Source organism: Stigmatopora argus, chromosome 3 (genome assembly GCF_051989625.1).
Source record: "Stigmatopora argus isolate UIUO_Sarg chromosome 3, RoL_Sarg_1.0, whole genome shotgun sequence".
NCBI classification, from domain to species: domain Eukaryota; kingdom Metazoa; phylum Chordata; class Actinopteri; order Syngnathiformes; family Syngnathidae; genus Stigmatopora; species Stigmatopora argus.
The window spans coordinates 21,738,894-21,766,822 of record NC_135389.1 but is presented as its reverse complement, the minus strand read 5'-3'; the positions used below and the strand labels follow the sequence as shown (position 1 = coordinate 21,766,822).

At 40.9% G+C, this 27,929-nt stretch overlaps 3 protein-coding genes and 16 non-coding genes across 26 annotated transcripts; 15 read left to right on the top strand and 4 right to left on the bottom strand.

Moving 5' to 3' along the window:
• Positions 1–338: 338 nt before the first annotated feature.
• parvb (parvin, beta) lies at positions 339–16,336 on the bottom strand. Of its 4 annotated transcripts, XM_077596176.1 has the most exons (14): positions 15,816–16,336; positions 15,594–15,683; positions 9,027–9,116; positions 8,367–8,437; positions 8,198–8,300; positions 7,982–8,122; positions 4,336–4,451; positions 4,202–4,260; positions 4,088–4,107; positions 3,901–3,962; positions 3,747–3,815; positions 3,506–3,607; positions 3,349–3,421; positions 339–1,637 (listed from the first exon to the last, which is right to left on the bottom strand). In XM_077596176.1, exons 2-14 carry the CDS (start codon positions 15,673–15,675, stop codon positions 1,561–1,563), a joined length of 1,065 nt encoding a protein of 354 aa, XP_077452302.1. In that variant the 5' UTR covers positions 15,676–15,683; positions 15,816–16,336; the 3' UTR covers positions 339–1,560. The 4 variants fall into 4 exon arrangements, with proteins under 4 accessions (XP_077452302.1, XP_077452301.1, XP_077452303.1 ...); XM_077596175.1 differs by lacking the exon at positions 15,816–16,336 and having other exon boundaries at positions 15,594–15,809; XM_077596177.1 differs by lacking the exons at positions 15,594–15,683; positions 15,816–16,336 and adding an exon at positions 13,547–13,617.
• Positions 4,785–4,856, top strand: trnag-ucc (transfer RNA glycine (anticodon UCC)). The gene has a single exon. It is a non-coding gene; the product is annotated as a tRNA-Gly (tRNA).
• trnag-ucc (transfer RNA glycine (anticodon UCC)) lies at positions 4,981–5,052 on the top strand. Its single transcript has one exon. It is a non-coding gene; the product is annotated as a tRNA-Gly (tRNA).
• Positions 5,284–5,355, top strand: trnag-ucc (transfer RNA glycine (anticodon UCC)). Its single transcript has one exon. It is a non-coding gene; the product is annotated as a tRNA-Gly (tRNA).
• On the top strand, positions 5,480–5,551 carry trnag-ucc (transfer RNA glycine (anticodon UCC)). The gene has a single exon. It is a non-coding gene; the product is annotated as a tRNA-Gly (tRNA).
• Positions 5,663–5,734, top strand: trnag-ucc (transfer RNA glycine (anticodon UCC)). The gene has a single exon. It is a non-coding gene; the product is annotated as a tRNA-Gly (tRNA).
• Positions 5,846–5,917, top strand: trnag-ucc (transfer RNA glycine (anticodon UCC)). The gene has a single exon. It is a non-coding gene; the product is annotated as a tRNA-Gly (tRNA).
• On the top strand, positions 6,041–6,112 carry trnag-ucc (transfer RNA glycine (anticodon UCC)). The gene has a single exon. It is a non-coding gene; the product is annotated as a tRNA-Gly (tRNA).
• On the top strand, positions 6,228–6,299 carry trnag-ucc (transfer RNA glycine (anticodon UCC)). The gene has a single exon. It is a non-coding gene; the product is annotated as a tRNA-Gly (tRNA).
• trnag-ucc (transfer RNA glycine (anticodon UCC)) lies at positions 6,420–6,491 on the top strand. Its single transcript has one exon. It is a non-coding gene; the product is annotated as a tRNA-Gly (tRNA).
• trnag-ucc (transfer RNA glycine (anticodon UCC)) lies at positions 6,616–6,687 on the top strand. Its single transcript has one exon. It is a non-coding gene; the product is annotated as a tRNA-Gly (tRNA).
• trnag-ucc (transfer RNA glycine (anticodon UCC)) lies at positions 6,808–6,879 on the top strand. Its single transcript has one exon. It is a non-coding gene; the product is annotated as a tRNA-Gly (tRNA).
• Positions 7,004–7,075, top strand: trnag-ucc (transfer RNA glycine (anticodon UCC)). Its single transcript has one exon. It is a non-coding gene; the product is annotated as a tRNA-Gly (tRNA).
• On the top strand, positions 7,200–7,271 carry trnag-ucc (transfer RNA glycine (anticodon UCC)). The gene has a single exon. It is a non-coding gene; the product is annotated as a tRNA-Gly (tRNA).
• trnag-ucc (transfer RNA glycine (anticodon UCC)) lies at positions 7,396–7,467 on the top strand. The gene has a single exon. It is a non-coding gene; the product is annotated as a tRNA-Gly (tRNA).
• trnag-ucc (transfer RNA glycine (anticodon UCC)) lies at positions 7,592–7,663 on the top strand. Its single transcript has one exon. It is a non-coding gene; the product is annotated as a tRNA-Gly (tRNA).
• Positions 9,418–9,489, bottom strand: trnag-ucc (transfer RNA glycine (anticodon UCC)). The gene has a single exon. It is a non-coding gene; the product is annotated as a tRNA-Gly (tRNA).
• Positions 16,254–24,511, bottom strand: hdac10 (histone deacetylase 10). Of its 5 annotated transcripts, none has more exons than XM_077596168.1 (19): positions 24,371–24,511; positions 23,220–23,354; positions 23,056–23,152; positions 22,875–22,972; positions 21,865–21,969; positions 21,730–21,798; positions 21,350–21,476; positions 21,210–21,275; positions 21,046–21,105; positions 20,635–20,724; positions 20,455–20,561; positions 20,317–20,384; positions 19,546–19,753; positions 19,389–19,461; positions 19,219–19,301; positions 18,709–18,765; positions 17,511–17,784; positions 17,290–17,449; positions 16,254–16,548 (listed from the first exon to the last, which is right to left on the bottom strand). In XM_077596168.1, the coding sequence occupies exons 1-19, from the start codon at positions 24,427–24,429 to the stop codon at positions 16,520–16,522; spliced, it is 1,965 nt and encodes a 654-aa protein (XP_077452294.1). In that variant the 5' UTR covers positions 24,430–24,511; the 3' UTR covers positions 16,254–16,519. The 5 variants fall into 5 exon arrangements, with proteins under 5 accessions (XP_077452294.1, XP_077452295.1, XP_077452297.1 ...); XM_077596169.1 differs by having other exon boundaries at positions 19,389–19,458; XM_077596171.1 differs by lacking the exon at positions 24,371–24,511 and having other exon boundaries at positions 22,875–22,967.
• An 895-nt stretch (positions 24,512–25,406) lies between these two features.
• On the bottom strand, positions 25,407–26,669 carry aplnr2 (apelin receptor 2). Its single transcript, XM_077595251.1, has one exon. The coding sequence runs from the start codon at positions 26,667–26,669 to the stop codon at positions 25,407–25,409; it is 1,263 nt and encodes a 420-aa protein (XP_077451377.1).
• Between the last annotated feature and the right edge of the window lie 1,260 nt (positions 26,670–27,929).

Sequence of the window (27,929 nt, the reverse complement as noted above, 5' to 3'; positions counted from 1 at the left end):
CGAGGGAGGTGGGGGGGGGCTGTTTAGACGGAGCTTTGGGGGTCTTCTCGGAAAGGTCAGTCGATAGCAGGCTCTCCGGCGGCGGCCCACCTGGGACCGCCGTGCTGCACTTGAGAGGCAGCGGGCGACGCCCTTTTAGGAAAGCGGCCATTTGTCACCAACGGGGAAGATTGATTGATTTTTTTCGGGTGAGGTTGAATGCAATCCGTTGGCGGGATCCGTGCAAATGGGCAAATAATAACTCTTTTGGTGTACATTTTTCTGTGAAAAAGCTTCAAAAACAACTAGAGTCATCCGCCAACCCTCCTAAGCCGAGTGAATTGGACATCTCTCGTCAATAATAGCACTGAAATGAATTTATTCAATGCCAAGATAGCCACATCCATATTAGGAAAAATATTCATTTTAGATTTATAATCAGGATTTAAGCATTCGGTTTGAAACTGCGCAGTCAGACAAAAAGAGAAATATTTTAGATGAATCCTGATTTAAATGTTTATGAAAACTACATCAATATTATGAAAAAATCTTTTTTAAAAAAGTGGAAAAACTGATTTATAGCAACTGCATCAATAATAGGATTAAAATGATGAATTTAATTGACACAAAAGTTGGAAGAAAAATATCAATTTTGGATGTCGAACAAATACATAAATATTCAAAGAAAAATTATATATTTTAAAAAATGTATAAGGAAAAAAACATTCATTTTATATTGGATAAAAAAAGCTAATAAGCGCATGACTTTTTAATGAAACAAATATGTTACCAGGAGAATTTCAAAATAACGGATACAGGAAATGCAATTACATTCAGAGGGATTTTGTAACCTGAAATTTTCATTCATAAGTAGAGGTCACTTTGTGAACACATGAAATAAGAACTAAACAACTAACGACATCGGTGCTAATGAATATGCTTATGTCACTTGGAGTATTTTTTCAAAAAGGACTTTTATTTTAAACGTGAAAAAATGAATAATACGTCTCTTCCATTTTTGCGCAAAACAAGCGGAATATGAAATACAGTGGTACCTCGACATATGAGCAATTTGAGATACGAGTCAAATTTCGAGCAAATGTTTATCTTGAGATACAAGACAAATTTTGATATACGAGCATTTTGTGAGGACATTTGTGTGCATCATTTTCGTAATATTTTCAAGGGAAGACAAAAGCAAACAACCCTTGATAGGTTGCATCTGAAAGTCAGGGTGGAGGCAGGGCCAATAGAGCCAACCCGGGAGAAGAAAGGTATCAAAATGTCAAACAAAATTAGAATTAAGTTTAGTGTAAGGTAAGATGAAACTTATTTTTAGAGTGAGTCTGCATCCTAATCCAAGTTCATTTAAATGAGTTTATGTTATGTTACAAGCGTGTTGCCGTGCAAAAAGAAGTGTGAGTACAATACCATTGTTTTGGAGTTGGAGGTGCGTTGAGTGGAATAAATAAATACAAGATAGTGATTCCAAAAGCGGGATTCCAAAAGCAGTATTCCCAACGGTCTTCCACTGGAGTCGCGGTTCCCCGCCTCGTTCTCCTCCGGGCTCGAGAGGAGCCGTCACTCGGAATTCTTGTAATTAGTGAACAGGTTGTAAAGGACTCGTAGGGTGGACTTCAGGTTCAGGTTGACCACGTCTGCAAAAAAAAGACCATCAAAATGTGGTTAATTCATCGAAATATTAAGAAAAAAAACATCAAATTGAAAAAAAAAACATCTCCATTCACGTTGCGTTCTTCAAACTAGGCCAACATAAGAATTTCCATGCATTGCGATAGCCTTATTTGCATATTGTAATCTTCTCCCAAGTAAGTCTTTGGAGATAAAATCATACCTGTCAACCTCTGCCGATAACTGCCCTTATAAATGATTATGATTCCCCTTACAAACCCCCCAAAAACCTTACAAACACCGTACGAGTCGTACGACTCGTACGGTGTTTGTAAGGTTTTTGGGGGGTTTGTAAGGGGAATCATAATCATTTATAAGGGCAGTTATCGGCAGAGGTTGACAGGTATGTAAAATGTTTGTTGGAATAACATCAATTAGGATTCAAGGTTAGATGCGACTCGGCCACCTGAAAATGTTGCCACGATAAAAAGCAATGTGATTATTTTCGCATAATTTAATACGAGAAATGCATCGCTTCATCTTTCCATAGCAGTGGCGGACGGAAATTAGCTTAATGGCAGGAAATGTTGATTAAGCCGTAAGTAGCGCATCCGTCATGACTATTAGATTGCTCCTTCCGCCTTATATCATTTTAGGATGAGATTTATTGGTGAATATGGATGCATGAATTGGATTGGATTTGATTGAAGAGGCTCTCGATGGCCGTTTCATTCAATTTCAAAGCGAGAGTCGGGCGAGGCTTGAAACGCGAGGCGAGGTTTCCCTCTTGTGGGAAGCAACGGCGAACAGCAAATACATTTAGCAACGGGTCTGAAATTTGAGTGGCTTGTCCCTCCCTCAAAAAACAAAGTCAACCGCACATTGGTCTCGCAGTTCTGAGATCGCAAGTTCTTTTAGTGGGATTCGGGTTTGATTCCTGGCCAGTGTGTGTTCATCTACCCTTGTGGTGCCATTTCTTACATTAGGATTTTCAGTTTGAGGGTCTTGGTTGATATATATCATGTCTAAATGCCATTCAAGATATTGATTATTTTTTAGAGCATAAACCAAAAACTGAAAAACTTGACCAAAAACACGAATCAGCAGCATTGGTGGTGTATTGCGTCTTTGTTGATAAATATCATGTCTAAATACTGTTGATGAGATGGATTTTTTAGATATAAAACTCTTGGTTAGCAGTGTTGGTGGTATAGTGGTTAGCAAAGCTGCCTTCCAAGCAATTGACCTGGGTTGGATTCCCGGCCAATGCAGGAATCCAGTTGTTTCCTTTAGAAATTTTGTTGTGTGTCTTTGATGATGTCTTTGATGATGTCTTTGATGATGTCTTGATGCGATTGATGAAGTTGGATTTTTCACAAAATAATCTTAGTTTTCACTGGCATTGGTGGTATAGTGGTGAGCATAGCAATTGACCATGGTTCGATTCCCGGTCAATGCATATTTTTAATTTAACCCTGTTCTACAAGCACTATGATTTTGTGCAATCTGTTTTTTCTTTTAATTTTCAGTTTGCATCTCTTTATTGACCAATTATCACATCTCAACGCCACTAATGAAGCTTGATCTTTAGGACATAAAAACATAAATTGCCAGCATTGGTGTTATGGTGGTGAGCATAGCTGCCTTCCAAGCAATTGACCTGGGTTTGATTCCTGGCCAAAGCATGTCAGTGAGAGTTTTTTTTTAAACTTGACTGGAAGAGTGATATGACTTTACCTTCTGGTCTCGCTTTGGGCTTTTTCAGACCTCCATCCTGCATGAGCTCAAAGGCAAACGCCACGTTGTGGACCTGAATTAAAAAACACACACACACACTTAATCAATTCTCACGACACACCACCTGACAACAACAATGACTGAGAGGCCAAATCACCTTTTGGTCAAAGTTCTCGGGGGTGAGGAAGAAGTTGTACAGAGGTACAAAGTAGTCTTCTAGCAGCCCCATCAAAAGGATCAGGTAAACTCCATCTGCAAACTGAATAAAAAAGATTTGATGATGATACGACACAAAAAAATATCTAATTTCAAGCACCAGGTGATGGCTCTTATCTCCAAAAACCAGGCCGTCACTTATAATTTGAGGACTAGAAAAGGGGTGGAGCAACTTTGCCTACCTGAGATTCCAGCTCAGTGACCTCCAGGTTCAACTTGTTCAAGTGCTTGTTCACAAAGGTTATGAGGGACTAAGTGGGGAAAAGTGGGACCCTCATTATAACCATAATTTTTGTCATTTTCAAATGAAAAACCTTCCAAAAATGAGTTTCTCACCGTTTTGACCACGTTGAGTTTGTCCGGCGCATGATCCAAAAGTGTGTCAAAAGCGTCTCTTTCTGCGATCAAAACAAAGAAAAAACTTGATTAGAACTCCTGAGCATTCATTTGAAATCTGGTTGGAGTTAGCTTAGCATTAGCTTTGTCGCTCAGATACGTGCAAACGACGATGATTAGGACCTACCAAACCTTCCCATCATCATCCTGCGGAGCAAAAACATAAAAACAAATACCGAGTTGACCATCAAAACATCAAAATATGGACGCCACGAGGATATAAGAGCCGTCTGTCACTCACTCTGTGGTGCTCGTCAACTCCTTGTTGACGAGGGCAGTCTGCAGCAGACCTTCTCGCTTCTGAAGAACAACAACGTTTGAGTATTCAAGTTATTTAAAAAAAATGAGCTAAATTGTAGCTGTAAGTCGTCTTGCCTTGACCACCACCACTTTGACAGAAACGTGCTCCGGGAGCCGAATGGCTGCCTGGAAGTGCATGGCCAAGGACACCAGAAGGTACACGATGGCCACCAGGTTTTTGGAGTGGATGGCTGCAGAGGAGAGACACTGAGATGAATACCACGAAAGTATTATGTCATTTTTTTGGCATTTTCATTTCTAAGCTCTTTGATGAGAAATTATTTTGTCTCTGTGCCATTGATCTAGAACAATTTCTTACTTAAAAGCTATATTCACCAGCATTGGTGGTATAGTGGTGAGCATAGCTGCCTTCCAAGCAGTTGACCCATGTTCGATTCCCAGCCAATGCAGGAATACAATTTAGAGCAATTACTTTCAAAATTTCTTCGTCGTGTGTCTGTTTGATGGAACTATTGTGTCTTTGATAGAATGGTATTGCTTAAAAAATAAAAAGCTAATTTTCAGCATTGGTGGTATAGTGGTGAGCATAGCTGCCTTCCAAGCAGTTGACCCGGGTTCGATTCCCGGCCAATGCAGGAATACAATTTAGAGCAATTACTTTCAAAATGTCTTCCTTGTGTGTCTTTGTTGATGGAACTATTGTGTCTTTGGGTCTTTGATAGAGTTGAATTACATAGAGAATAAAATTGGTGGTTTTCAGCATTGGTGGTATAGTGGTGAGCATAGCTGCTTTCCAAGCAGTTGACCCGGGTTCGATTCCCGGCCAATGCAGGAATACAATTTAGAGAAATTACTTTCAAAATGTCTTCCTTGTGTGTCTTTTTTGGTGGAATTATTGTGTCTTTGGGTCTTTGATAGGGTTGAATTTCATAGAGCATAAAATTGGTAGTTTTCACCATTGGTGGTATAGTGGTGAGCATTGCTGCCTTCCAAGCACTATAATTATTGTCTTTGGTCTTTGATAGTGTTGAATTTCATACAGAATAAAAAAAATAATTTTCAGCATTGGTGGTATAGTGGTGAGCATAGCTGCCTTCCAAGCAGTTGACCCGGGTTCGATTCCCGGCCAATGCAGGAATACAATCTAGAGCAATTACTTTCCAAATGTCTTCCTTGTGTGTCTTTGTTGGTGGAACTATTGTGTCTTTGGGTCTTTGATAGAGTTGAATTTCATAGAGAATAAAAATGATAGTTTTCAGCATTGGTGGTATAGTGGTTAGCATAGCTGCCTTCCAAGCAGTTGACCCGGGTTCGATTCCCGGCCAATGCAGGAACACAGTTTAGAGCAATTACTTTCAAAGTGTCTTTGTTGATGGAACTATTGTGTCTTTGGGTCTTTGATAGAGTTGAATTTCATAGAGAATTATTTTATTTGTTTTCAGCATTGGTGGTATAGTGGTGAGCATAGCTGCCTTCCAAGCAGTTGACCCGGGTTCGATTCCCGGCCAATGCAGGAATACAATCCAGAGCAAATACTTTCCGTGTGTCTTTGTTGGTGGAACTATTGTGTCCTTGGGTCTTTGATAGAGTAGAATTTCATAGAGAATAATATTGGTGGTTTTCAGCATTGGTGGTATAGTGGTGAGCATAGCTGCCTTCCAAGCAGTTGACCCGGGTTCGATTCCCGGCCAATGCAGGAACACAATTTAGAGCAATAACTTTCTAAATTTCTTCCATGTGTGTCTTTGTTGATGGAACTATTGTGTCTTTGGTCTTTGATAGGGTTGAATTTCATAGAGAATAAAAATGTTAGTTTTCAGCATTGGTGGTATAGTGGTGAACATAGCTGCCTTCCAAGCAGTTGACCCGGGTTCGACTCCCGGCCAATGCAGGAATACAATTTAGAGCCATTACTTTCAAAATGTCTTCCTTGTGTGTCTTTGTTGATGGAACTATTTGGTCTTTGATAGAATGGTATTGCTTAAAAAATAAAGAGCTAGTTTTCAGCATTGGTGGTATAGTGGTGAGCATAGCTGCCTTCCAAGCAGTTGACCCGGGTTCGATTCCCGGCCAATGCAGGAGTGTTTGTTGGACACAATTGACAATATGGAGAGAATTCTTCTTTGTTGATGAAACTATTGTGTCTTAATGTCTTTGATAGAATGGTATTTCTTAGAAAATAAATTGGAATGTTTTCAGCATTGGTGGTATAGTGGTGAGCATAGCTGCCTTCCAAGCAGTTGACCCGGGTTCGATTCCCGGCCAATGCAGGAATACAATTGAGAGCAATTACTTTCAAAATGTCTTGCTTGTGTATCTTTGTTGATGGAACCATTGTGTCTTTGGGTCTTTGATAGGGTTGAATTTCATAGAGAATAAAATTGGTAGTTTTCAGCATTGGTGGTATAGTGGTGAGCATAGCTGCCTTCCAAGCAGTTGACCCGGGTTCGATTCCCGGCCAATGCAGGAGTGTTTGTTGGACACAATTGACAATATGGAGAGAATTCTTCTTTGTTGATGAAACTATTGTGTCTTAATGTCTTTGATAGAATGGTATTTCTTAGAAAATAAATTTGCATGTTTTCAGCATTGGTGGTATAGTGGTGAGCATAGCTGCCTTCCAAGCAGTTGACCCGGGTTCGATTCCCGGCCAATGCAGGAATACAATCTAGAGCAATTCCTTTCCAAATGTCTTCCTTGTGTGTCTTTGTTGGTGGAACTATTGTGTCTTTGGGTCTTTGATAGAGTTGAATTTCATAGAGAATAAAATTGGTAGTTTTCAGCATTGGTGGTATAGTGGTGAGCATAGCTGCCTTCCAAGCAGTTGACCTGGGTTCGATTCCCGGCCAATGCAGGAACACAATTTAGAGCAACTACTTTCAAAATGTCTTCCTTGTGTGTCTTTGTTGATGGAACTGTTGTGTCTTTGGGTATTTGATAGAGTTGAATTTCATAGAGAATAAAAATATCAGTTTTCAGCATTGGTGGTATAGTGGTAAGCATAGCTGCCTTCCAAGCAGTTGACCTGGGTTCGATTCCCGGCCAATGCAGGAACTCAATTTAGAGCAATTACTTTCAAAATGTCTTCCTTGTGTGTCTTTGTTGATGGAACTATTGTGTCTTTGGGTCTTTGATAGGGTTGAATTTCATAGAGAATAAAATTGGTAGTTTTCAGCATTGGTGGTATAGTGGTGAGCATAGCTGCCTTCCAAGCAGTTGACCCGGGTTCGATTCCCGGCCAATGCAGGAACTCAATTAAGAGCAATTACTTTCAAAATGTCTTCCTTGTGTGTCTTTGTTGATGGAACTATTGTGTCTTTGGGTCTTTGATAGGGTTGAATTTCATAGAGAATAAAATTGGTAGTTTTCAGCATTGGTGGTATAGTGGTGAGCATAGCTGCCTTCCAAGCAGTTGACCCGGGTTCAATTCCCGGCCAATGCATGTGAGTCTAGTTGCTTTCTTTCCATTTTCGGTGTGTTTATCTTTCCTGATGTCTTGCTGATTTCTTCCTTGTGTGTCTTTGTTGATGAAACTATTGTGTCTTAATGTATTTGAGAGATGTATTTCTTGGAAAATAAAAATGCTATTTTTTCAGCATTGGTGGTTTCGATTCCCCTTCAAGATAGTACCTTTTAAAAAAGTATTACCTCATTTCTTTCATTATGATTTTCACTTTTCCTTTTTTGTTGCTAAAATACCATCTGAACGGCAGCTACGACTAAACGGACGTGGAAGTCGGGTAAAGGAGGCGGGACTCACAGTCAACACTCCACTCAATGGACCAGCCGTGGGGTCGCAGCAGCTCGTTGACGGCCTCCAGAACCGTCTGGAGCTTCTGCTTCTGTCCGATTTCCGATTGGGTCACCTCGGCCACGTTCAGCTTGCGGCCCGACAACTTTTCTGTGGCACGCCAGTTGTCAAAAAAGTACAAGACACGAAAACAGATTCCCATAATTGATATGATTGGCTTCTCACCAAACAGCTTCTGCAACACTTGTCCATCGTAGCAATCTTCCTCCAAGTCCTTGACAATAATCCTGTCCTCCTCCAGCTCACTGTTGATCCAGTCAATGAGAACCTGTCCACGGGGTTAGTCCATCAAAAAAGGTCCACCTCGAGTTCTTCTCGCTTCTCCAAACAGTACCTTCAGAAGATCCTTAAATTTGGGGTTCTCCCTCGACGTGGGGTCCAGCATGATTCTTTCGGCGTTCTCCTCTGATGCACAGAAAGCGAGAAGAACTTTAAAGTGCGACCATTTACAGACACGTTGCCGTCCCTGGTGACCATCAAACATGGTCAGCCGTAAAAGCGTCAAAAGCTATTTTGCCGTTTTTTTCTTCATTTCTTGCTTCTCGTCAATCACGCTTTCCTCGGTGACCTCGTGCAGGTCTGTTTGCATCGACTCAAAATAGCATTTGACATCCATCCATTTTCTGACCCGCTCGAAAAGGGTCGCGGGGGTGCTGGAGCCTATCCCAGCTGACTTGAGGACATGGCACAAGGAGACAACCATGCTCACATTCATAGCTAGGCGCAAATTATCTCAATCAGTTAGCCTAGCATGCACATTTTTACAAATTTGGGAGGACACCGGAGTACCCGATATAAACCCAAACACCCTCAGCGACAACATGCAAAGTCCACACAGGTGGAATGAACTGGGTTTGAACCCAGCACACCAGTACTATGAGGCCAACATGCTAACCATTCATCCACGAAGCCACAAATGCAAATGTACGTAAAATAAATAAAGGCTGGTGCCTCTTTTTAGTCCACTTTTACACTTTTTAGCCTGTCTACGTACCCAGCAGAGTGTCCTCTGGATGGACGTCCGTCCCGGACGGGAGCATCGGTGCGTTGATGGCGTTCTTTCCATCCTCGTGGAGGTCGCTCACTACTCACACAAAAATATACAAAAAATGCAGACGCACACAATTACATACTCATTCATTTTCTGAACTGCTTTATCCTCACTGACTTAAAGTACATATAAGCATACCTGTCAACCTCTGCCGATAACTGCCCTTATAAATGATTATGATTCCCCTTACAAACCCCCCAAAAACCTTACAAACACCGTACGACGAGTCGTACGGTGTTTGTAAGGTTTTTGGGGGGTTTGTAAGGGGAATCATAATCATTTATAAGGGCAGTTATCGGCAGAGGTTGACAGGTATGTAAGTCAATAAAGAAACTGCGTTGGCCGGGAATTGAACCCGGGTCAACTGCTTGGAAGGCAGCTATGCTCAACACTATACCACTAACGCTGCTATTTGAAGCTTTTCTGTTCTGAAAAATGCACGATGACTATCACACCATTTTTTTGGAGATCATGAATCTTGACATAACCCCATTTTATCCCCGTTGTACGTCTTTGCTCGTGTTTTTCCAAGGATTTGCAAAAAGTGCTGCCAGGGAGAAACACTTGCTCACTTTTTCCACAGACCAAAACATCTTTATCTCATCACTCTTCCTGTTTGGCCAAAGAACCCAAGCCGTCAGGAATTTCCATAAAAATGAACTTTTACGTGGCGATAATACAATATATGTACATATATATATATAATTTTTCCCCCCATTTTTATCTAGCTCTACATTGTTTTCTGCTGTGTCTGTGCTTGCTATTGCTACAAACTGAATTTCCCAAATACAGGATGAATAAAGGTAAACCTAATATAATCTAATATATATATTTTTTGTTTACTATTCCTCCCTACTATTTCCTTTTTTGATTTTATCTTGTGTTTTAACACAAAAATGAAAATTAGCCTTTACATATTTACATGTATATGTTCATGACTATGGCTTGTCCCTTTATTAAAAAAATCAAAATCAATTAATGTTAATGGAGAAGAACTGCAAGATGATCATTGATATCTTCTTCCACACAAGAAGAAAAAAAATCTGCTTTTCCTATTTCTGTTTCTATGCAACACCAACGTTTCCTTCCCATATTTCGTGTGTACAAAAATGGCATCATTGAAAATAATTATACAAGTTGAAAGGCCATTTTCTGGGAGGGGAAGGCGGTCCCCATCTGATACTGTACTCGCATTTAGCCTGGAATCCCCACATGGATCAAGATCAGGCGGCGTAATTACAAAGCAGCATTGCTGGATTTCATCCCAACCGCTACACCAGGGGTGGGGAAACTACGGCTCGGGAGCCACATGTGGCTCTTTTGATGGCTGGATATTGCTTGAGAGCCATATGTGGCTCTTTTGATGGCTGCATATGGTTCTCGGCTAACCTGTGAGCTAAAATATGGAACAGAGCCGAATCACAAACGCACCAATAGGAGCGTCACGTCGGCACGGTTGCGCCAACGTGACCTCTTCCGCCACTTTAATCATCACAAGACTCTTCTGCATGGACACTCTCGTTGATTAGCAACAGCGTAACAAAGAATTCAGCGATTTTCTTGATTTTCAAAGTGATGAAATGACTAAAAAAAGGCATATATTTTTGACTGTCAATTCTGAGTATGGCTCTCAAGGAATAACATTTGAAAATATGAATTATTTACGGCTCTCTCTGTCAAAAAGCTTCACGCCCCCTTGCTCTACACCACAGGTGTCAAAGTGGCGGCCCGGGGTCCAAATCTGGCCCGCCGCATCATTTTGTGTGGCCCGGGAAAGTAAATCATGAGTACTGACTTCCTGTTTTAGGAGCAAATTAAAATGAAGAGTATAGATGTATATTACATTTCCTGATTTTCCCCCTTTTAAATTGTCATTTTTTAATCCATTTTTTCAGTTTTTAGTTCAAAAATCATTTTGTAAAATCTAAAAATATATAAAAAAAGCTAAAATAAACATTGTTTTAGATCTATAAAAAACGGAATATTCAGGGCTTTTAATCCAGTTCTTTTAATCCATTTATTTTAAAAAAATCTAAATATTATATCTAAAATGGTCCGGCCCACGTGAAATCAAGTTGACGTTAAAGCGGCCCGTGAACCAACCCAAATCTGACACCCCTGCTCTACACCATCAGGTGGCTATAATTACAATAATATATATTTTTTCAAACACTCACACAGTGCGATCATGCTATCACAATAAAACATCCTGAACCAAAAGCAACTCCATATCTCACCCGGTTTCTTTTTCTTGGTTCCACAAAGGAGACCCGCCATGTCGCCACTCGACGTAAACTCCCGACGGAAGCGAGTGCGGCGCCCCGTAAAGCGACTATGCACAGGATTTTCAATGTGCACGTCAATATGTGTGAGTGGTAGCATTGAACGGTAGCGGGAGGGGAGGCGGGTTTATTTCTGTCACAAATCTCCTCCCTAACTTGGAGGTCCAGTTACTGGAGATTGATGGCAAAGTGTGTGTGTGTTAAAATATGATCCTGCTAATAGAAGAAGACTCTACGTTGTAAGTGATCATGATGTCACGGTTGGACTTGGTCATCGCTTCATTCAGATTTGGCCCCTGGGCCGCCACTTTGACACTGGCCTAACCCTAGCTATGATTGGTTGTTCTTTGTCTGTCAGTTGATAGTGTTGCATTCAAGAGCGCCTGTTTTTTTTCTTGTGAGCGGACTGTCGTGATCAGCATAAATGTCATGTTTGAGCACGCGGCCAAATGAAGCCTTTAATATATCACCCAGCGGCGCACAATCAATCGGGCACTGACTCCATTACCGCTAACACCATTACGCTAATTTAATCCAGAGAAAAAAATCAGCTTCCTCAATAGAACATTGAGGATTTTTTTTGTTGCTAGTTTTACATACGCTATATATGCATTACAGTGGCGGGCCGTCAGGGCCTTCAAGGCCTTCTCTGCTGGCCTAAGAAATATCTGAATCATATATTATATTTTGTCCATCAATACTTATGAAATAATTCCAAATTGTCTGTTAGCTTCCCTTCATTGTTTTTCCCCCTGGTTGCACTGCTTCCATATGTGTGTTTTCATATTGAAGCATTTAACCAATCACATTTCAGCCATTAGTTGTTGCCAGGGTCAGAAATCTGCCTCAAGGCCTTCACAATCAGTTCTGCAGGCTCTGCTGCATTAAACAAGCGTCGATAAGACTTGCTTTAACCAATCAGAATTCGATTTGGTGACACCAAGGCCTTCTCGCAGGCGTAGGGATATGTCATCGCTTTCACCAACTATGATTGGCTAGTGATTAGCCAGAGCTACCAAACTGTATCAGGAGCGAGCTGCACAAGCAAATACATTGTTGTGTTGATTTAAAGCCATTTTCAAGACGGACTATGCCAGAAATACGACAGGACAGGCTCGAATTTCAGCATTAGCTTCGATGGCGATAGAAAAGAAGGACGAAAGAAAGGACGATGGATATGGTGTACAGTTAAAAAGGATTTTTGGTGAGTAAAATATGGCTATATTCCTAAATAATATTTCAATTGTATGAGGTTATTATTGATTATTTTTTATGTGTCGCAGCTGTAGCTGCAGTAGAGGTTTTATAGCCATAAAATAGTTTTTGCTGAAGGCGGCACTAGACCGCCACTGATGCATTATAAATAAATGTATATGCACACAGTAGTGTTCCCTTTTAGAGAGGAAAAGGAACAGTATTTGTTAGAAACATCACGTCATTTCTTCACTTTACAAGGGAGGGATATAAATAACATGGCGGTACATGGAGGAGACGGAATGGCTCTTAAATAGAATGCAGGTTATTTACACCGGCACGGGACTGGCGCTGAATATTTTGGGAATGATGAGTCGGAATTGCCGTGGGAGGAGGCGGGAAGACAACCCGGAGAAGAGCTAATATTGTTGACGGAATATTTTAAAAAATGGGGAATGGTTTTTTTTCGTTTTTTTATAGGTGCCCTGTGATTGGCTGTCAAAGTAAGTTTGGATGGGTACTCCCCAATGGACTGGTGACCCTAAAAAGGTCAAGCGCTAAAGACAAACAGATGCTTGAAATATGACCCTTTAAAGGCAGGATGTCAATTAGTGACGCTTGGTGGGTTTTTGGTGGGGGAAAAAAAATGGGTTCATTTAGAATACTACTTGTATAGAAAAATGCTTAAGAACTACAATTGCATTTTTACATCTAAATAATCACTAACCTTTCAATGAAAAAAAAAATGTAGTGGACTTTTTGGGCTAAAAATAAAAAAGTAAATTTCCATAAGTAAGCAAAATTGGACTTTTTTTCTCGTGAAAATGCCTTTGTGGATTACTGCAATTAGATTAGATTAGATTAGGGAAATTTCTTGGCAATTAGATATCATTACAATGAATTACATTGAATAACACTGTAATTGAAAACAGTACAATGTTAACAAAACATATTTTTACGATGCTGAGTATAAAATACGCAACTTACTATTATTGGCAGTCCAGCGCGAGCGGGTGACGATGTTTAAGTTTAACGAGTGACTGTCCGCTGTAAAATGTGAAATGACATGATCAGGATGTGACTGTCATTTTTTTAAGTCGTGGACATGACACGTTTGTCTTGTCAAATAAAAACACGCTTCCTGTCAGTTTTTTTTTTGGTGACTTCAAAAAAGAAAATGACTGCAATCTGGGCCATTTGGGAGAAAGAGTTCACCATCGATTTGTGTACATGAAATATGAAATTTGATGAAGCTAGATGTCAATATTCTCACGAGAGAAAAAAACGATTTTCAGCAAAAAGTTATGCAACTTCTCTCAACATTAGGGCGTTTCCTCTTTACAATAGTCACAATGCTCTGAAGAAAACCACAAGTGCAAGAAATGATATCATATTGAAAATATTAATCATGTTTTATAATGATTTTTTAAAAATTGTTACGATATTGAGATCTGGCAATAGAATGTTTGAACATGCCGTTTGGTAAAAGCAGTTTAATGAGCGTTAAATTAAATCCTTTTGGGAAACAGAAATGTTGATATAAATGTCTGTGCTTTAACAATGTTATTTATTTTATCTAATAATTAAATTGGCTGAAAATGAAACTGGTAAGCTAAATTGATTCAATTACAATGAATAAAAATAGGAATATACAATTTGGTGGCGGCCTTAAAATCCATGAAAACGTTGATTTTGTGGTTAGTTCGTCGGCCTCGGAGTTCTGGGGTCGAGGGTTCAATTCCCAGGTGGGTCTTCACTATGTGGAATTTACATGTTCTCCTGAGGCTTGTGTGGGTTTTCCCCAGGCACTCTGGTTCCCTCCCACATCCCCAAAACATGTATGCTAGGCTAATTTAGAACTCTAAATTGCCCCCAACTATAAGTGATTGTTTATTTGTCTCCTTGTGCCCTGCAATTGGCTGGCCACCCGATTCAGGGTGTTGCCCGCCTGGTGCCCCAAGTCAGCTGGGATAGGCTACAGCACCCCCCGCAACCCTTTTAAGGATAAGCGGTTCAAAAAAATGGATAATTGAGATCAAGGGTGTCAGACCCTTCGCGGGCCGCGTTAATGTCAACTCGATTTTATGTGGGCCGGACCATTTTAGATATAATATTTAGATTGTTTTTTATAAATGGATTAAAATCCCTGAATATTCAGTTTTTTATAGATCTAAAACAAGGTTTATTTTAGAATTTTTATATATGTATAGATTTTACAAAATGATTTTTGAACTAAAAACACAGAAAAAAATGGATTAAAAAAATGACAATGATTGATTTAAAAGGCGGAAAATCAGGAAATGTAATATACATCTATACTCTTCATTTTAATTTGATCCTAAAACAGAAAGTCGGCACTCATGATTTACTTTCCCGGGCCGCACAAAATGATGCGGTGGGCCAGATTTGGCCCCTGGGCCGCCACTTTGACACTGATTTAAATAGATAGACAAAAAATAGTACCAGAGTAGGTTTGTAATATGAATAATAAGGCTATATTTGGGATTTTGGGACCATACTATTGAATAGTCAGTCAACATTGAAGGACCAACAGAGTGATATTTTACTTACACACACACACACACACACGCACGCACACTAACACACAGGCGCTAAATCTCGCAGCTGTCTCTTTAACACACACACACACACACATACACATTCTGTCAGCACCGTGGCTCCAAAAAGTTAAGACAACAACTCACACAAGTGTGTATAAAATCTCTCCCTAAAACCACTTTTCCCTTTTCTCACGCCTATGGAACGTTCATCGACGCGTTTATTTCCGTCAGTGACCTCCTGGCGAGTTCGTTCGCTTTGTTTTGTTTCCCCCGACACATTGTTTGCGGTTATTAAATAAAAATACATCCTAAAACTGACGTCATCAATATGATCAGCCAGCCCGCATCTAACTCGCGCACCACGTGATATAACTGCACAGAGAAAACCAAAAACTACCCCTATAGAAAAAAACACATAACGAATAAAAAAAATATATAATAGTAATAATAGAAGATGTAAACAAATGACTCACCTTCTTTAGCTTTTTTCCTCCGGACCAAGGTGCCCCCGAGTCTCCCCAGAAAGGACTCGTCCTTCTTGCCTTTGGCGGACATCTTTCACCCTGCAAAAGTGTGTCCGTTTGTGGCGAGTGTGTGTCTCACACACACCAGACACACCGCGATAGTGATGACAATCGGGGAAGGGGCATACAAACACAAACGGGCAGACTGGAACGACGTTTTGTGTCACTCACATGGACCACGTAGTCGGTAAACAGCGCCCTCGGTTGGCTGGATGTGGAACTACATGCGAGCGAATATTGTCCAGCACTTCGAAGAATTGGAGGACGTGTACACGTGATGTCATTCATTCATTTTCTGTCCCGCTGATCCTCACAAGGGTCGCCAGGGGGTGCTGGACCCTATCCCAGTTAAGTGGAGACCCTGAATCGGTGGTCAGCCAATCGCAGGGAGACAAAAGACAACCAATCGTAGCTAGGGTTAGGTAATTTAGCACACAATTAGCTTAGCATGCATGTTTGTGGGATGTGGGAGGAAACCGGAGTACCCGGAGAAAACCCACGCAAGCCCAGGGAGAACATGCAAACTCTCCACAGGAAGGTCCGGATCTGGGATCGAACCCGGCATCTCAAAATGCGCTAACCACTCTACCACCGGGCCGCCAGATGATCTAATTGAGATTTAAATATTTTAATTTGGCATAAAAAAATAAAAAAAATACATATGCCGCATAATCAAGAGGTCCTGGTTGGAGTTTTTGTTACAGTTCGTCGGCCATCTTTAGGAGAGGAAATGCTAAATAAGATGGAATGCAGTGCAAAAATATGTTAGTATCACAATCGAATATGCGGTTTTTCTTGGGTTGAAAATCCAGGATTTTGCAGGTTTTTGTGTGGCTTGAAAATGAAGGGACAGAAAAAAGATGGACATTGTCGCTTCAGTTGTCCTCGTCTTCGTGTTCTTGGACTGTTTTAATGAGAAAAGAGGAAAATAATACAAAAGGTTTTGAATAGAGAACAATTCAGATGGATTAACTAATGTTTTAATATTATTCCAAATGAATATTATTATAGTATTTTTAAACAAGTGAAAAAAATAGATGAGTGCTACTCTAGAAAACAAAAAACAAAAAAAATCGCAAATATCCAAAATATATTTATTTAATGAAGAGTACATTTATCACAATTGTAGCGATTTTTATGGAAAATATTGCAACCATAAAAAAGGTTCTCATGTAAAATAATAAACACAATAACAACGGAACCATAGAGTTAAGAAAATAATAAGAAACTTTTTCTCTCCATTTGTATCCTGTGGCTTTTATAAGGAAGCTTTTGTTTATATTTTATTTTATATTCATTTATCTTTTATATATAAATGTATATATACATTATATATCGCAATAGTAGTATAGTCTTCCCTCGATTATTCACTTAACGCGAATTCACTTCTTCGCGATTTTTTTCTGCTATTAATTTTTTTTTTTTTATTTAAGTTCACAAAAATGTGAAAATCCACGATGAAACTCGTAAGCGGAAGCCACTCCCCTTTCTTCCGCTTGCTACTGGGACTCAGCAATGAAGAAAAAAACAAAAAATAAAGTTCAAATAGGGTTAACCCTACTTGGCGATTTTTCAATTATCGCGGCCATGTTGGTCTACATTAACCGCGATATTCGAGGGATTACTGCAGTTCATTTTCCCTCACCTGATGTTCTCAGCAGCTTCCAGTCGACCTGAAGACGTCGTCTCAAGCCGTCTAGTGCTTCAAAATCTTCCGCTTGCGAAGCACCAACCTGACCGAGAGAGGGTGCCGGAGTCCCTGTAAGCGAGGACGCCGTTGGCCCGATGAACGCTTCGTGACCTTCCTGAAATTTGCATGGCGAGTCATCATGTTGTATGCTATCGAGACCACCGGGGTATTCTTACCCGCAAGAGTACGAGTACGCGAGCCTGAGCCAGGCCTAGCAGGAGGCCAACCAGTTGCTGCCAGCAGCTGGAACTGGGACGGTCTTTGCTAGGAGCTTGGGCCAGTAAAACCAGTCCTGGGTCGTACTGGTAGGCGATAGGCAGCAGGAGGCCCAACGTGGCCTGGGTAAAACCTGATACATCCCCAAAACCGCGTTTGAGATGCACGGGGATGTAGTACTTGCATCTGGGCTCCTCTAGTACTTCTTTGTTGAAGTGCACGGTGAGTGTTGTACTGAAAAAAGAACCAATGAAATAGTAAGACAAGAAAATAAAATGGCTACATTCATGTGTATTTGCATGAAGAAAACACTATTTTTTTTTTACCATTTCCTAGTTAGTTATTCCACCCAAAACAATGCATCTGGAAACGCCCACTTTTCTGGTTGTGACATCACAAGCAGAATTGCAGGAAAGGAAGACTAATAATGAACATCCAATGTAATTATTGAGCTATTTCTGTCACTTTTTGGATGGATTTTTAACCACTTGCTGTCGTATTTGCTAACATCTTGAAAACAAAAATCTATTTTTTTGAGTGTTGTATTTATAAGGCAAGGGTGTCAAACTCGGGTTGGTTCGCGGGCCGCATTAACGTCAACTCCATTTCATGTGGGCCGGACCATTTTAGATCTAATATCTAGATTTTTTTTCATTTTTTAAAATTGGATTAAAAGAACTGGATCAAAAGCTCTAAATAGGCAGTTTTTATAGATCTAAAGCAATGTTTATTTGAGTTTTTTTTCTTAGTATTGGAAAATGTCTTTTAATCATGTTTTTTATTTCAAATGGAAACAAAATATTTTTTTGAAGTGGAAAACGGAAAATATTTGTATATTTATTTTTAGATTTTACAAAATGCTTTTTGAACTAAAAACACAAAAGAAAAAAAATGTGATTAAAAAACTGCAACGATTGATTTTAAAAAGGGGAAAATCAGGAAATGCAATGTACATCTATAATCCTTTGAATTTAATCCTAAAACAGAAAGTCGGCACTCATCATTTACTTTCTCGGGCCGCACAAAATGATGCGGCGGGGCAGATTTGGCCCCCGGGCCGCCACTTTGACACCTGTGGTATAAGGTCTTAAGTGTCAATTTATGTTCTCCCCAAAAATCTGCAAATTAGTGATGAGAGGCAAAAGTATGAATATTTACCCATCTTCTGGCATGTGACTCTGGATTCTAGTCCCTCCAACACAAACTACCAAAACACTAAAACAGAAAAAAAGTGCAAAAAATAAATAAAAGAACAACTTAGTTTCGTCTAATCCAGGGGTAGGGAACCTATGGCTCGAGAGCCACATGTGGCTCTTTTGATGGTTGCATATGGCTCTGAGCTAAAATATGGAAGGTCACATTGGCAGTGGCATTGACTTGTTTTTTTCATTAGAGTCTTCTGCATCTATTCTCTCATTGATACTCATTGATATTCATTGATTAGCAAGAGCGTAACAATGTTGTCAAAAGAATTCAAAGACTTTTTGTACTTTAAAAGTGGTAAAATGACTAAAAAATTGTACATTTTCATGTATTTTGACTTTTAAATTGTGAGTATGGCTCTCAAGGAATAACATTTGAAAATAGTAATTGTTTATGGCTCTCTCTTTCAAAAAGGTTCCCGACCCCTGGTCTAATCCAATCACAATTGAATATTTACTATTTTACCGTTGTTTGAGAGCAGATGCGTGCTGGATGACGGCCGCCATCGCTGTAGAAACATCGCTAACCAAAGCTAAGCCATTGCAAATCTGGCAACAAAATGTCCGCATTTTTTGGTGTTAAAATCTAAAAGGCACATTTAAAAAAAAAAAAAAAAAAAAACTTTCTAATAATACCTCATTCTTTTCCATTTTCCCAACAAGCGCCGTGAGACTGGCTCCAGTAGAATCATTTGAAAAGTCTTCTCTTCTTGAAAATAGACCAAAAAATGATGTGTTCCAGAGTTATTCAACTCTGCAAACATCTCTGTTGACTGAAAGGAAATGAACTGACTGTGAAATGTTGAATCGTCGGCATCCATCGGGACAGGACGCGTCCTCGGGGATGACCGCCGCCGTGCGTACGGGGGGAGGACGACGCTTTTGAGGCTCGGGCCACGTTACGGCATCTTCGCTATCAGTGGCTCCTCCCCTTTGCGTCCTTTCGTCCTTCTCTTCTCGCTTCACGCGCTTTGTGCTGACTTCTGAGGGGGGTGCCGCAGCTGCGGAAAGATAGGAAGAAAACTAAGACACCGCCTGGGATCGAACCCACGACCCCAGAACTATGAGGCGGACCCGCTAACCCAAGGGTGTCAGACTCGGGTTGGTTCGCGGGCCGCCCTAACGTCAACTTGATTTCACGTGGGCCAGACCATTTTAGATATAATATTTAGATATTTTTTTAAATAAATGGATTAAAAAACCTGGATTAAAAGCCCTGAATATTCCGTTTTTATAGATCTAAAACAATGTTTATTTTAGCTTTTTTTAATATATTTTTAGATTTTACAAAATGATTTTTGAACTAAAAACACAGAAAAATGATGAAAAAATTACAATCATTGATTTAAAAGGGGGAAAATCAGGAAATTTAATATACATCTATACTCTTCATTTTAATTTGATCTTAAAACAGAAAGTCACCACTCATGATTTACTTTCCCAGGCCACACAAAATGATGCGGTGGGCCAGATATGGCCCAGGGGCCGCCACTTTGACACATGTGCGCTAACCACTCGACCGACAAAATGATTTTCAATAGAAAACTCGTTAGCGCAATCTTACGTGAATGTTGGAAGGAGGACCAAAAGTTTCGATGTGCTGCACGCACACAGTGAATTGACTCGAGTGCGCTGAAAGAGACAAAATTCAACTATTCACACCCAAAAAGTCTGTCGTGGGTGTTCTTTAGTGCGGAGGAACCTCTGAGAGGGGCTTTGGAGGTCGGCCGGCCGGGGTGCCGGATCACCAAGCAGCGTTTGAACTGTGGCGCATACGGATTGGCCGAGCGAAGTCAGGTTATATCCTCCCTGGAATTAAAAAAAAAATTGCAGAGTGTTCTCAAAAGGTCCTAATGTGCGATGGCAACTCAGATTTCTTGACCTCCAGCACCGCGCACAGTTTTCCTCCGGCAAGGTTCATGAGCAGGTGTGTCAGATGTGCAAAGATATCCGGCGTAGCACACATTTCGCCCTGGAAAATCGGGAAGCTACAGTAAGTACAGTGGTACCTCGACATACGAGCAATTTGAGATACGAGTAAAATTTCGGGCAAATATTTATCTTGAGATACGAGACAAATTTTGATATATGAGCAGACGGCGGATGCCAGACTGTCTTTCTGGTCGCAACTCCCTCGTGTAATGTCTCTGCGAGCACTGGGCGGAGCGTTGCATTATTTCAGTGTATTTTTTTTCCCGTTAGTCAGTGCGAATGGTGGAGCTTGTTCGCTAATACGAGAGGAGTATATACTACTTCTCGTTGGCAAGTGGTCTTGCATTATTCTATTTTGTACCTCTGGGTCACCAACAGCGGAGTCAAATCCCGCACACACAATCACCAAGTCGGGGCAAAACTGGAACGAGAGTCGAGAGAATTCAGTGAAAGAAAAAATTTTAAAAAAATACAAACAACACTGCATTTTTTCTCAATATTCTTGATATTTTGATCTCGTTTCACCTCGTAGGCCACAGGCAAAAGGACGTGAAAGAAGGCGGCGAGATAGTCGCTGTTCTCCATGCCCACCTGAATATGACAAAGAAAAAATTTCACAAAATAAAGGAACGGTAAAAAATACCATCGCATATTTTGCAGCTAACCTTGTTCCATGGCACATTTATATTAAAACCAAGGCCTTTATCCTTGCCAACACTGTCATAGTCTGAGTCCCTGAGCTCAGGCCAGAATTTCTGATGCTCGTAACGATGCCAAGAGAAGTAAAGGACACTGGAAAAGGTTTTTAAACAATCTGAATATCATACCTGTCAACCTCTGCCGATAACTGCCCTTATAAATGATTATGATTCCCCTTACAAACCCCCCAAAAACCTTACAAACACCGTACGAGTCGTATGACTCGTACGGTGTTTGTAAGGTTTTTGGGGGGTTTGTAAGGGGAATCATAATCATTTATAAGGGCAGTTATCGGCAGAGGTTGACAGGTATGGAATATAGTCAAAAGAAATGTAAAAGTACACACCTTGGATCATCCTCAAAGGCATACTGTACTCCCTGACCGTGATGTATGTCCCAGTCAACAATTAGCACCCTAAAATAAAGACAAAATTTAGCCAAAAGATTAAAAAAAATGGTGTTCATTTTGCAACCATATTACCTTTGAACTCCATATTTTTTCTGGGCATATTTAGTTGCTATGGCCACGTTGTTGAAGATGCAGAACCCACTGGCAGCACTGCGCATGCTGTGGTGCCCTGGAGGTCTATTTAAAAATAAAATAATAATAATAATAAAAAATAAAAAAGGGATTTAGTAAAACCATACCTGTCAACGTATACGTTTTCCCGTATTGTATACTTTTTTTTGTATTTCAAATTGTGTACACTGTATAACAACTTTTATACTGGAATATTTTTTTAAGAAACTTTTTTTAACCACATTTTTTTTTGCCCTGGAGGTCTATTTAAAAAAATAATTTAGTAAAGCTATACCTTTGAACTTATACGTTTTCCCGTATTATATACATTTTTTTAATCATTTCAAATTGTGTACACCAAGGGTGTCAGACTCGGGTTGGTTTGCGGGCCGCATTAACGTCAACTCGATTTTATGTGGGCCGGACCATTTTAGATATAATATTTAGATACATTTTCCCCTTATTTTACACGTTTTTTTATTTCAAATTGTGTACTCCGTATAACAACTTTTGTACCTGATTTTTTTCAGTATTTTTTTTGTAAAAGTGATCTCGTTTTAGCCATTTTGGCTCCAATCCAGATCGTCATCGTCGACTGCTAATATTGTCATGCTTTAAGCATAATATGTGCACGCGTGTCAGTCCACCTTTTCACTATATAAATATAGCGCGTCAGCAAGCAATGTACTCAGACAGTCAAGCTGTCAGCATCATACAGCGACATCTACAGAATCTTGAATTTAGTGCATTCTGCCTGGGCACGGCGTCCATTTTGGAGAAAACTTTAGACTTTTATGGGAGTAAATATGTGGCGCGTTGCATTTGTACGTTTTTTATCACTTAATAAAGGGAATTGTAATTATTAATAAGGGGAGCAATTGGCTGAGGTTGACATGTATGTATGTCAACCTCAGCCAATTGCTCCCCTTATTAATAATAAACCTAGTGAGATGCATTAAAAACGTTCTTACCTGACCAGAGCGATGCCGTTTCTCACCGTCCCGGTCAAAACGCCATCGACTAGCTGCAGCGCTGCTCCCACCGCCAGTGTTGCACAGTGGTAACTGTTCTATAGCATAAAATGGAAGCCACTTTTGACAAAAAAAATATTGTGAACTTCGATATGGTAGGGTGACTCTGAATACCACTGACAGGGTGGAAGTAGACAGCTCCATAAAGCTGGGTAAACTGCTGCAGATCTTGCAGAGTCATGTATGGAGTCTTCTTTACGGCTTCCAGATATTCCTGGCTAATATGTTTTGGTAATGCATTAGGAGGAATAAAGAAGGTTTGAAGATTGGGTATGTCAGGTTTACCTGTGAATAAGGAGAATTTCAGTATCTGTAGCCTGACGGACAGGTATGGAAACACATCGCGTGGCCAGGCCACTCTGTAGCAAAGCTTCATGGCTTGACGTCAGACGCTCGGGACGCTCAATCTCACAGTCTGGACTGGGATTTGGAATGTTAAGATTTCAATTTTAGAGTGTATATTGACTGGAACATAGTTAAAAAAAAATAAGATTGTGATTTTTTTCAGGGTCATTCTTTGTAACATTTAAGTTCAAAGAATAAATCATGAAATACAAACTATTCTATGGTACAAAAAAGTACTACTATAGTACAAAAAAAATTGAAATGAATAAGGTTTTCCTCTGTGATCTATTGAGATGAACCGGTATAAATCTTATCAATAGTATTCTTATTTATTGCCGTAGCAGTTTGGTGGAAAAATCATCTAACTTTTTAGTTGCGGATAAAAATAAATTGTATTTGTTATAAAAAGTAAATGTTAAAAAAACGTTTTATTTATTTAATTATTTTATTTTAAAGGGGGGGGGGAACAAACATTTTTGATAAGTTGTACGTATTTATATGTAGTTGAACCATTCAGCAAAGGTACATTGTAGTAAAAAGTCCGACCAGCAACAATGCTCTGACATTTAATGTTCCGACAAAACACTATAAACACTACGCCATAGTTTTTCTTGCGTGTACATTTAAAATAATAATAAAACTAAAAAATACATTTTATTTATCTTCGAAATACATAACTTTTAAATTATTGTTCCCATTTTCATTTAAGTGCACCAACCAACTGATCCGACCGGAAACAACAACAACAACCACTGCTCCAAACAAACACTTTTCCGACGACCGTATAAAAACATGACATATTCTGAAAAAGACGTTTGGACACAACAGGACACTAAAAACCCCACACGTATTAGTTACTAAATTTTAAACTCTAGTGGCATTTTATTCCAAATGATGGGGGGCTTAACATCGCTCTTTCCTATCAATCAACGCTACACGTGATAACCAGAGCGACGACGACGTATATTTCATTCATACATTAATTCTACAAGCCGCTTGTCTTTATAAGGGTCGCGGGACGACATATATTTGGAAAACAACCCGAGACTTGTTCAGTTAAATCGCTTTTTCTGGTCCCATCTTGCACTTACTCGAGCCACAGCAGTTTGTAGCGAGTCATCTCCTCATCGTAAACCAAAGCTGTGCCCATCGTGTAAACTACTGTTGGCAAATGAAAAGAGGAAAACTCAAAAACTTCAGCAAATCTCGCAAAAACTCCAACGAATGGATCACAGCGCCCCTTGTGACAATAACACGGTACTGCGCTATTTTGCCAACGTTTTAGATGCTAGTACGTAGTATAGTATTGTACTTTTGCTCACAGTTTTTTAAAAACCCTTTCAAAATGCAATAAAATTATTTAGTCCGAATTTAAAATTATAACGCGAAACAATAGTGGTTCAGAAAAAGAGATGACAACATGGACATACATAGGAAAGTAGAAAACGTAAATAAGATATTTGCATTACGGGAAAAATAAACACAAAAACACTAAATATATAGTTTTTACATGCGTCATTTGATGTAAATAGAATATATACACCTAGATACGAAAAAACAATACAGTAACACTATAAATTCATAGTTTTTTCCCCAAAAACTTTATTTCCACATTTTTATGTTAACATTTTTATTATAACTGCAATGAAAACATGACTTTAAAAGCTTTTGAACTTAATTTACTGTCGCCACCGCTTCATACGTGAAATGTCTCAAAAACAAAGATAAAAAAACAAACTAATATCATGATGCATAAAATATGTACATTAAACCTCCCAATTTTATCATTCACTTTCATTTATTACCCTCTCATCCCTTTTCCATTCACCTTTTTTTTTTCTTTTTATCTGTTCCCCGGTGGTCCACAAGTTCCAAAGTTCTCGCTCCCGTTTGCTCCCACGGGAAATTCCATCAAGGAGACGAGGATATTGACCACAGACCGTAAAAAAAAGAACATATTGACAGAGGCCAGAACAAATGTTTGACATCGACTTCCTCAATGATGTCATTTTAAGGGGACACGAACTGCAGATGACATCAAGCCATTGCATCATCTCAAATGTCATGCTTTATATATCAAGTTTTCCTCAATTTGTGTGGTTCTCGAACGGTGTCGGGGGTGTCGGATCACCCCTCCGCGCCCACATCCGCCTCCCGCGTCTTCCCCGAGCTGTCCGACCTCCTCTCCACCTCCTCCTTAAGCATTCTCCTCGCCTCCTTCTTTCTTCTCGCGCCACACTTCGGCCTCAGCATCCGCCCGCATTTCCTCCGGAACGACGGGTCGCAGGCGGCGTAGAGGAGCGGATTGAGGCAGGAATTGAGGTACGCCACGCAGGTGGCGTACGGGTGCGCCGCCAGGAGAATCTGATCCAAAACGCAAGAGTACGGCAAAAAGCCCAACTCCAGGAGGAGAGACAAGGTCTTGTTGACGTGCAGGGGGAGCCAGCAGAGGAAAAAGGCCAAGACCAGGGTCACGATGACCCTGAGGAGCCGGCGTTGGCGGGGCCGGTCCGGCCGGGGCCCGCGTCCGAAGTGCCGCCCGAGTAGGCGGGCTAGCGAACAGTAGCACGCCAGGAGGACCGCTAAGGGAAACAGGAAGCCGAGTAGCGTGGATTTGAGGCTCAGGGCCGCCGCCCACCGCATCTGGGCGAGCTCTCTCGCCTCCTCGTCGGGTCGCTCGCCGATCAGGGCGGAGTAGTCCATCCGGCAGGCGACGGAACCCGACGGGTCCGGCCACTCGGGTTCCCGGGCGGAGCGCAGAAGGAAGCCGGGGAGGGCCAGAATTCCCGCCAGCGACCACAAGGCCGCTAAAACCCGCCGGGGTCGACCGGGGGCGGGGCAGGGTCGCGGCGGCCCGGCGAGGACGCGGTGGCGTTCCACGCTGAGGACGCTCAGGCTGAAGACGCTGGCGTACATGTTGAGGGCGGTGAGGAAGCTACTGAGGCGGCACAGGGTCTCCCCGAAAGGCCAGTGGTACCCCAAGGCCGTGTAGGCCGCCCACAGGGGGAGCGTCACCAGGAAACACAGGTCGGCTAACGCTAGGCTAGCTATCAGGGAGTCCGTCAGGGAGCGGGACCGGCTGGTCGGGGAGGAAGACGAGGAGCTGGAGGAAGTGCTTCTCCTCGTCGGGGGGCCAAGCTCCTCCTTCTCTGCCTCCTCACCTGGGCAACGTGGGCCGCAAAATTTCAACAGGTGACTCCTCCTCCTCCTCCTGTGGGTTCGGTCCAGGTAGGCCCAGAGGACCAAGGCGTTGCCTAGGCAACCCACAGCAAAAGCCAGCAGGTAGATGCTGGGGATGATGGAGAAAGATGGAGACCAGTCGGTATAATCGCATTGGAAGAAAGGCGAAGGGGAGGTCAGGTAGTCCAAATCTGACGTGTTGGACTCCATTTGGAATTCCGGTTCCAACTGGATTAGCACATCTGTGCCAGGCAAAAAAAACACATTAGTAGAATCATTAGTCCCTTAACGAGTCAATTAAACAAGCTTTTTTTTAGGCGGATGTTACTTTTGACTCATTTTTTTCAATATTGTTCAGGGCTCATTCATTCATTCATTTTCTGAGCTACTTTAACCTTAATAGGGTCGCAGAGGGTGCTGGAGCCTATCCCAGTTAAGGAGACACCCTGAACGGGTGACTATCCAATCGCAGGGCACAAGGAGGCAAAGAACAACCAATCATAGCCAGGGTTAGTTTAACATGCATGTTTTTTGGAATGTGGGAGGAAACCGGAGTACCCAGAGGAAAGCCACGTAGGCCCAGGGAGAACATGCAAATGCAGACTCCACACAGGTAGATGGATTTGAACCCAGGACCCCAGAGCTGTGAGGCCGACATGCTAACCACTCAAGCTGCCAAATAAAATCCCCAAAATACACTTACTAATCTTATGTTAAAACATCTTTAATCATCAATTTGTGCCTTTTTAAATCTAGTATTGTTTTAACTGCCTTGAGGAAAAGCCTGACTTGAATTTTGTTCCTTGACTTACCTGCAGATCTTCCATCCACTTGAGCTGCAGTCCAGTGCAATGCAGAGAAAAGTCAGCTTCTTTCAGCCTTTCGATGGGGTTTGTGTCTGGGATTTGCATGGTGACCATGGAGCGCCACTCCTTATATACAAGCTATGAAATCCCCAACAAACAAACACACGCAAGCACACAAGCATCCCTCATTGTAGAAGACCACACCAGTGGAATAGGCAGACCTGCAAACAGCCCCCCAGTAGATACACAAGAAGACCACCCCGCCCCCCACTTGCAAACACACAACTGCAAAAGGCTAATTCAACGTATTCAAATACAAGGCAATACAAATGTACGCTGACTTCCTGGTTTCTTTCTCCCGTGCAACAAACGGCACAAGTTAACAAACAAAAAAATCGGCATTCCGTCACGATCCTCGCAAGTCATTGAAGATGAAAAAATATATACTTTTTTTAGTATTCATATAATATACTGCACTATTTTCCCACACTGAACTACAGAAAATACACATTCTATTTGATATATTTCCTTCCATAATGTTAGGGTTATTAGTCTTACATTATTGTATAAGAATATTAAATAGTAGATTTTGATTGCCACCTGTAATAAACCGACAAAATCTTAAGACTTTTGAAAAAAATAAACAACTCTTTTGGGGAAAATT

What these genes read in the sequence shown, in the direction of transcription:
- parvb (XM_077596176.1), bottom strand. Translation starts at nt 15,675, where the DNA reads ATGTCCGCCAAAGGCAAGAAGGACGAGTCCTTTCTGGGGAGACTCGGG. An exon ending in GAGGAAAAAAGCTAAAGAAG is followed by an intron (nt 9,117 to 15,593) that starts GTGAGTCATTTG and finishes TTGTGTGAGTAG; the next exon opens with TGAGCGACCTCCACGAGGAT. An exon ending in GCCCAAAGCGAGACCAGAAG is followed by an intron (nt 1,638 to 3,348) that starts GTAAAGTCATAT and finishes TTTTTTTTGCAG; the next exon opens with ACGTGGTCAACCTGAACCTG.
- hdac10 (XM_077596168.1), bottom strand. Translation starts at nt 24,429, where the DNA reads ATGGGCACAGCTTTGGTTTACGATGAGGAGATGACTCGCTACAAACTG. An exon ending in TAAATGTGCCATGGAACAAG is followed by an intron (nt 21,276 to 21,349) that starts GTTAGCTGCAAA and finishes TGTCATATTCAG; the next exon opens with GTGGGCATGGAGAACAGCGA. An exon ending in CTCCAAAGCCCCTCTCAGAG is followed by an intron (nt 20,385 to 20,454) that starts GTTCCTCCGCAC and finishes TGTCTCTTTCAG; the next exon opens with CGCACTCGAGTCAATTCACT.
- aplnr2 (XM_077595251.1), bottom strand. Translation starts at nt 26,669, where the DNA reads ATGGAGTCCAACACGTCAGATTTGGACTACCTGACCTCCCCTTCGCCT.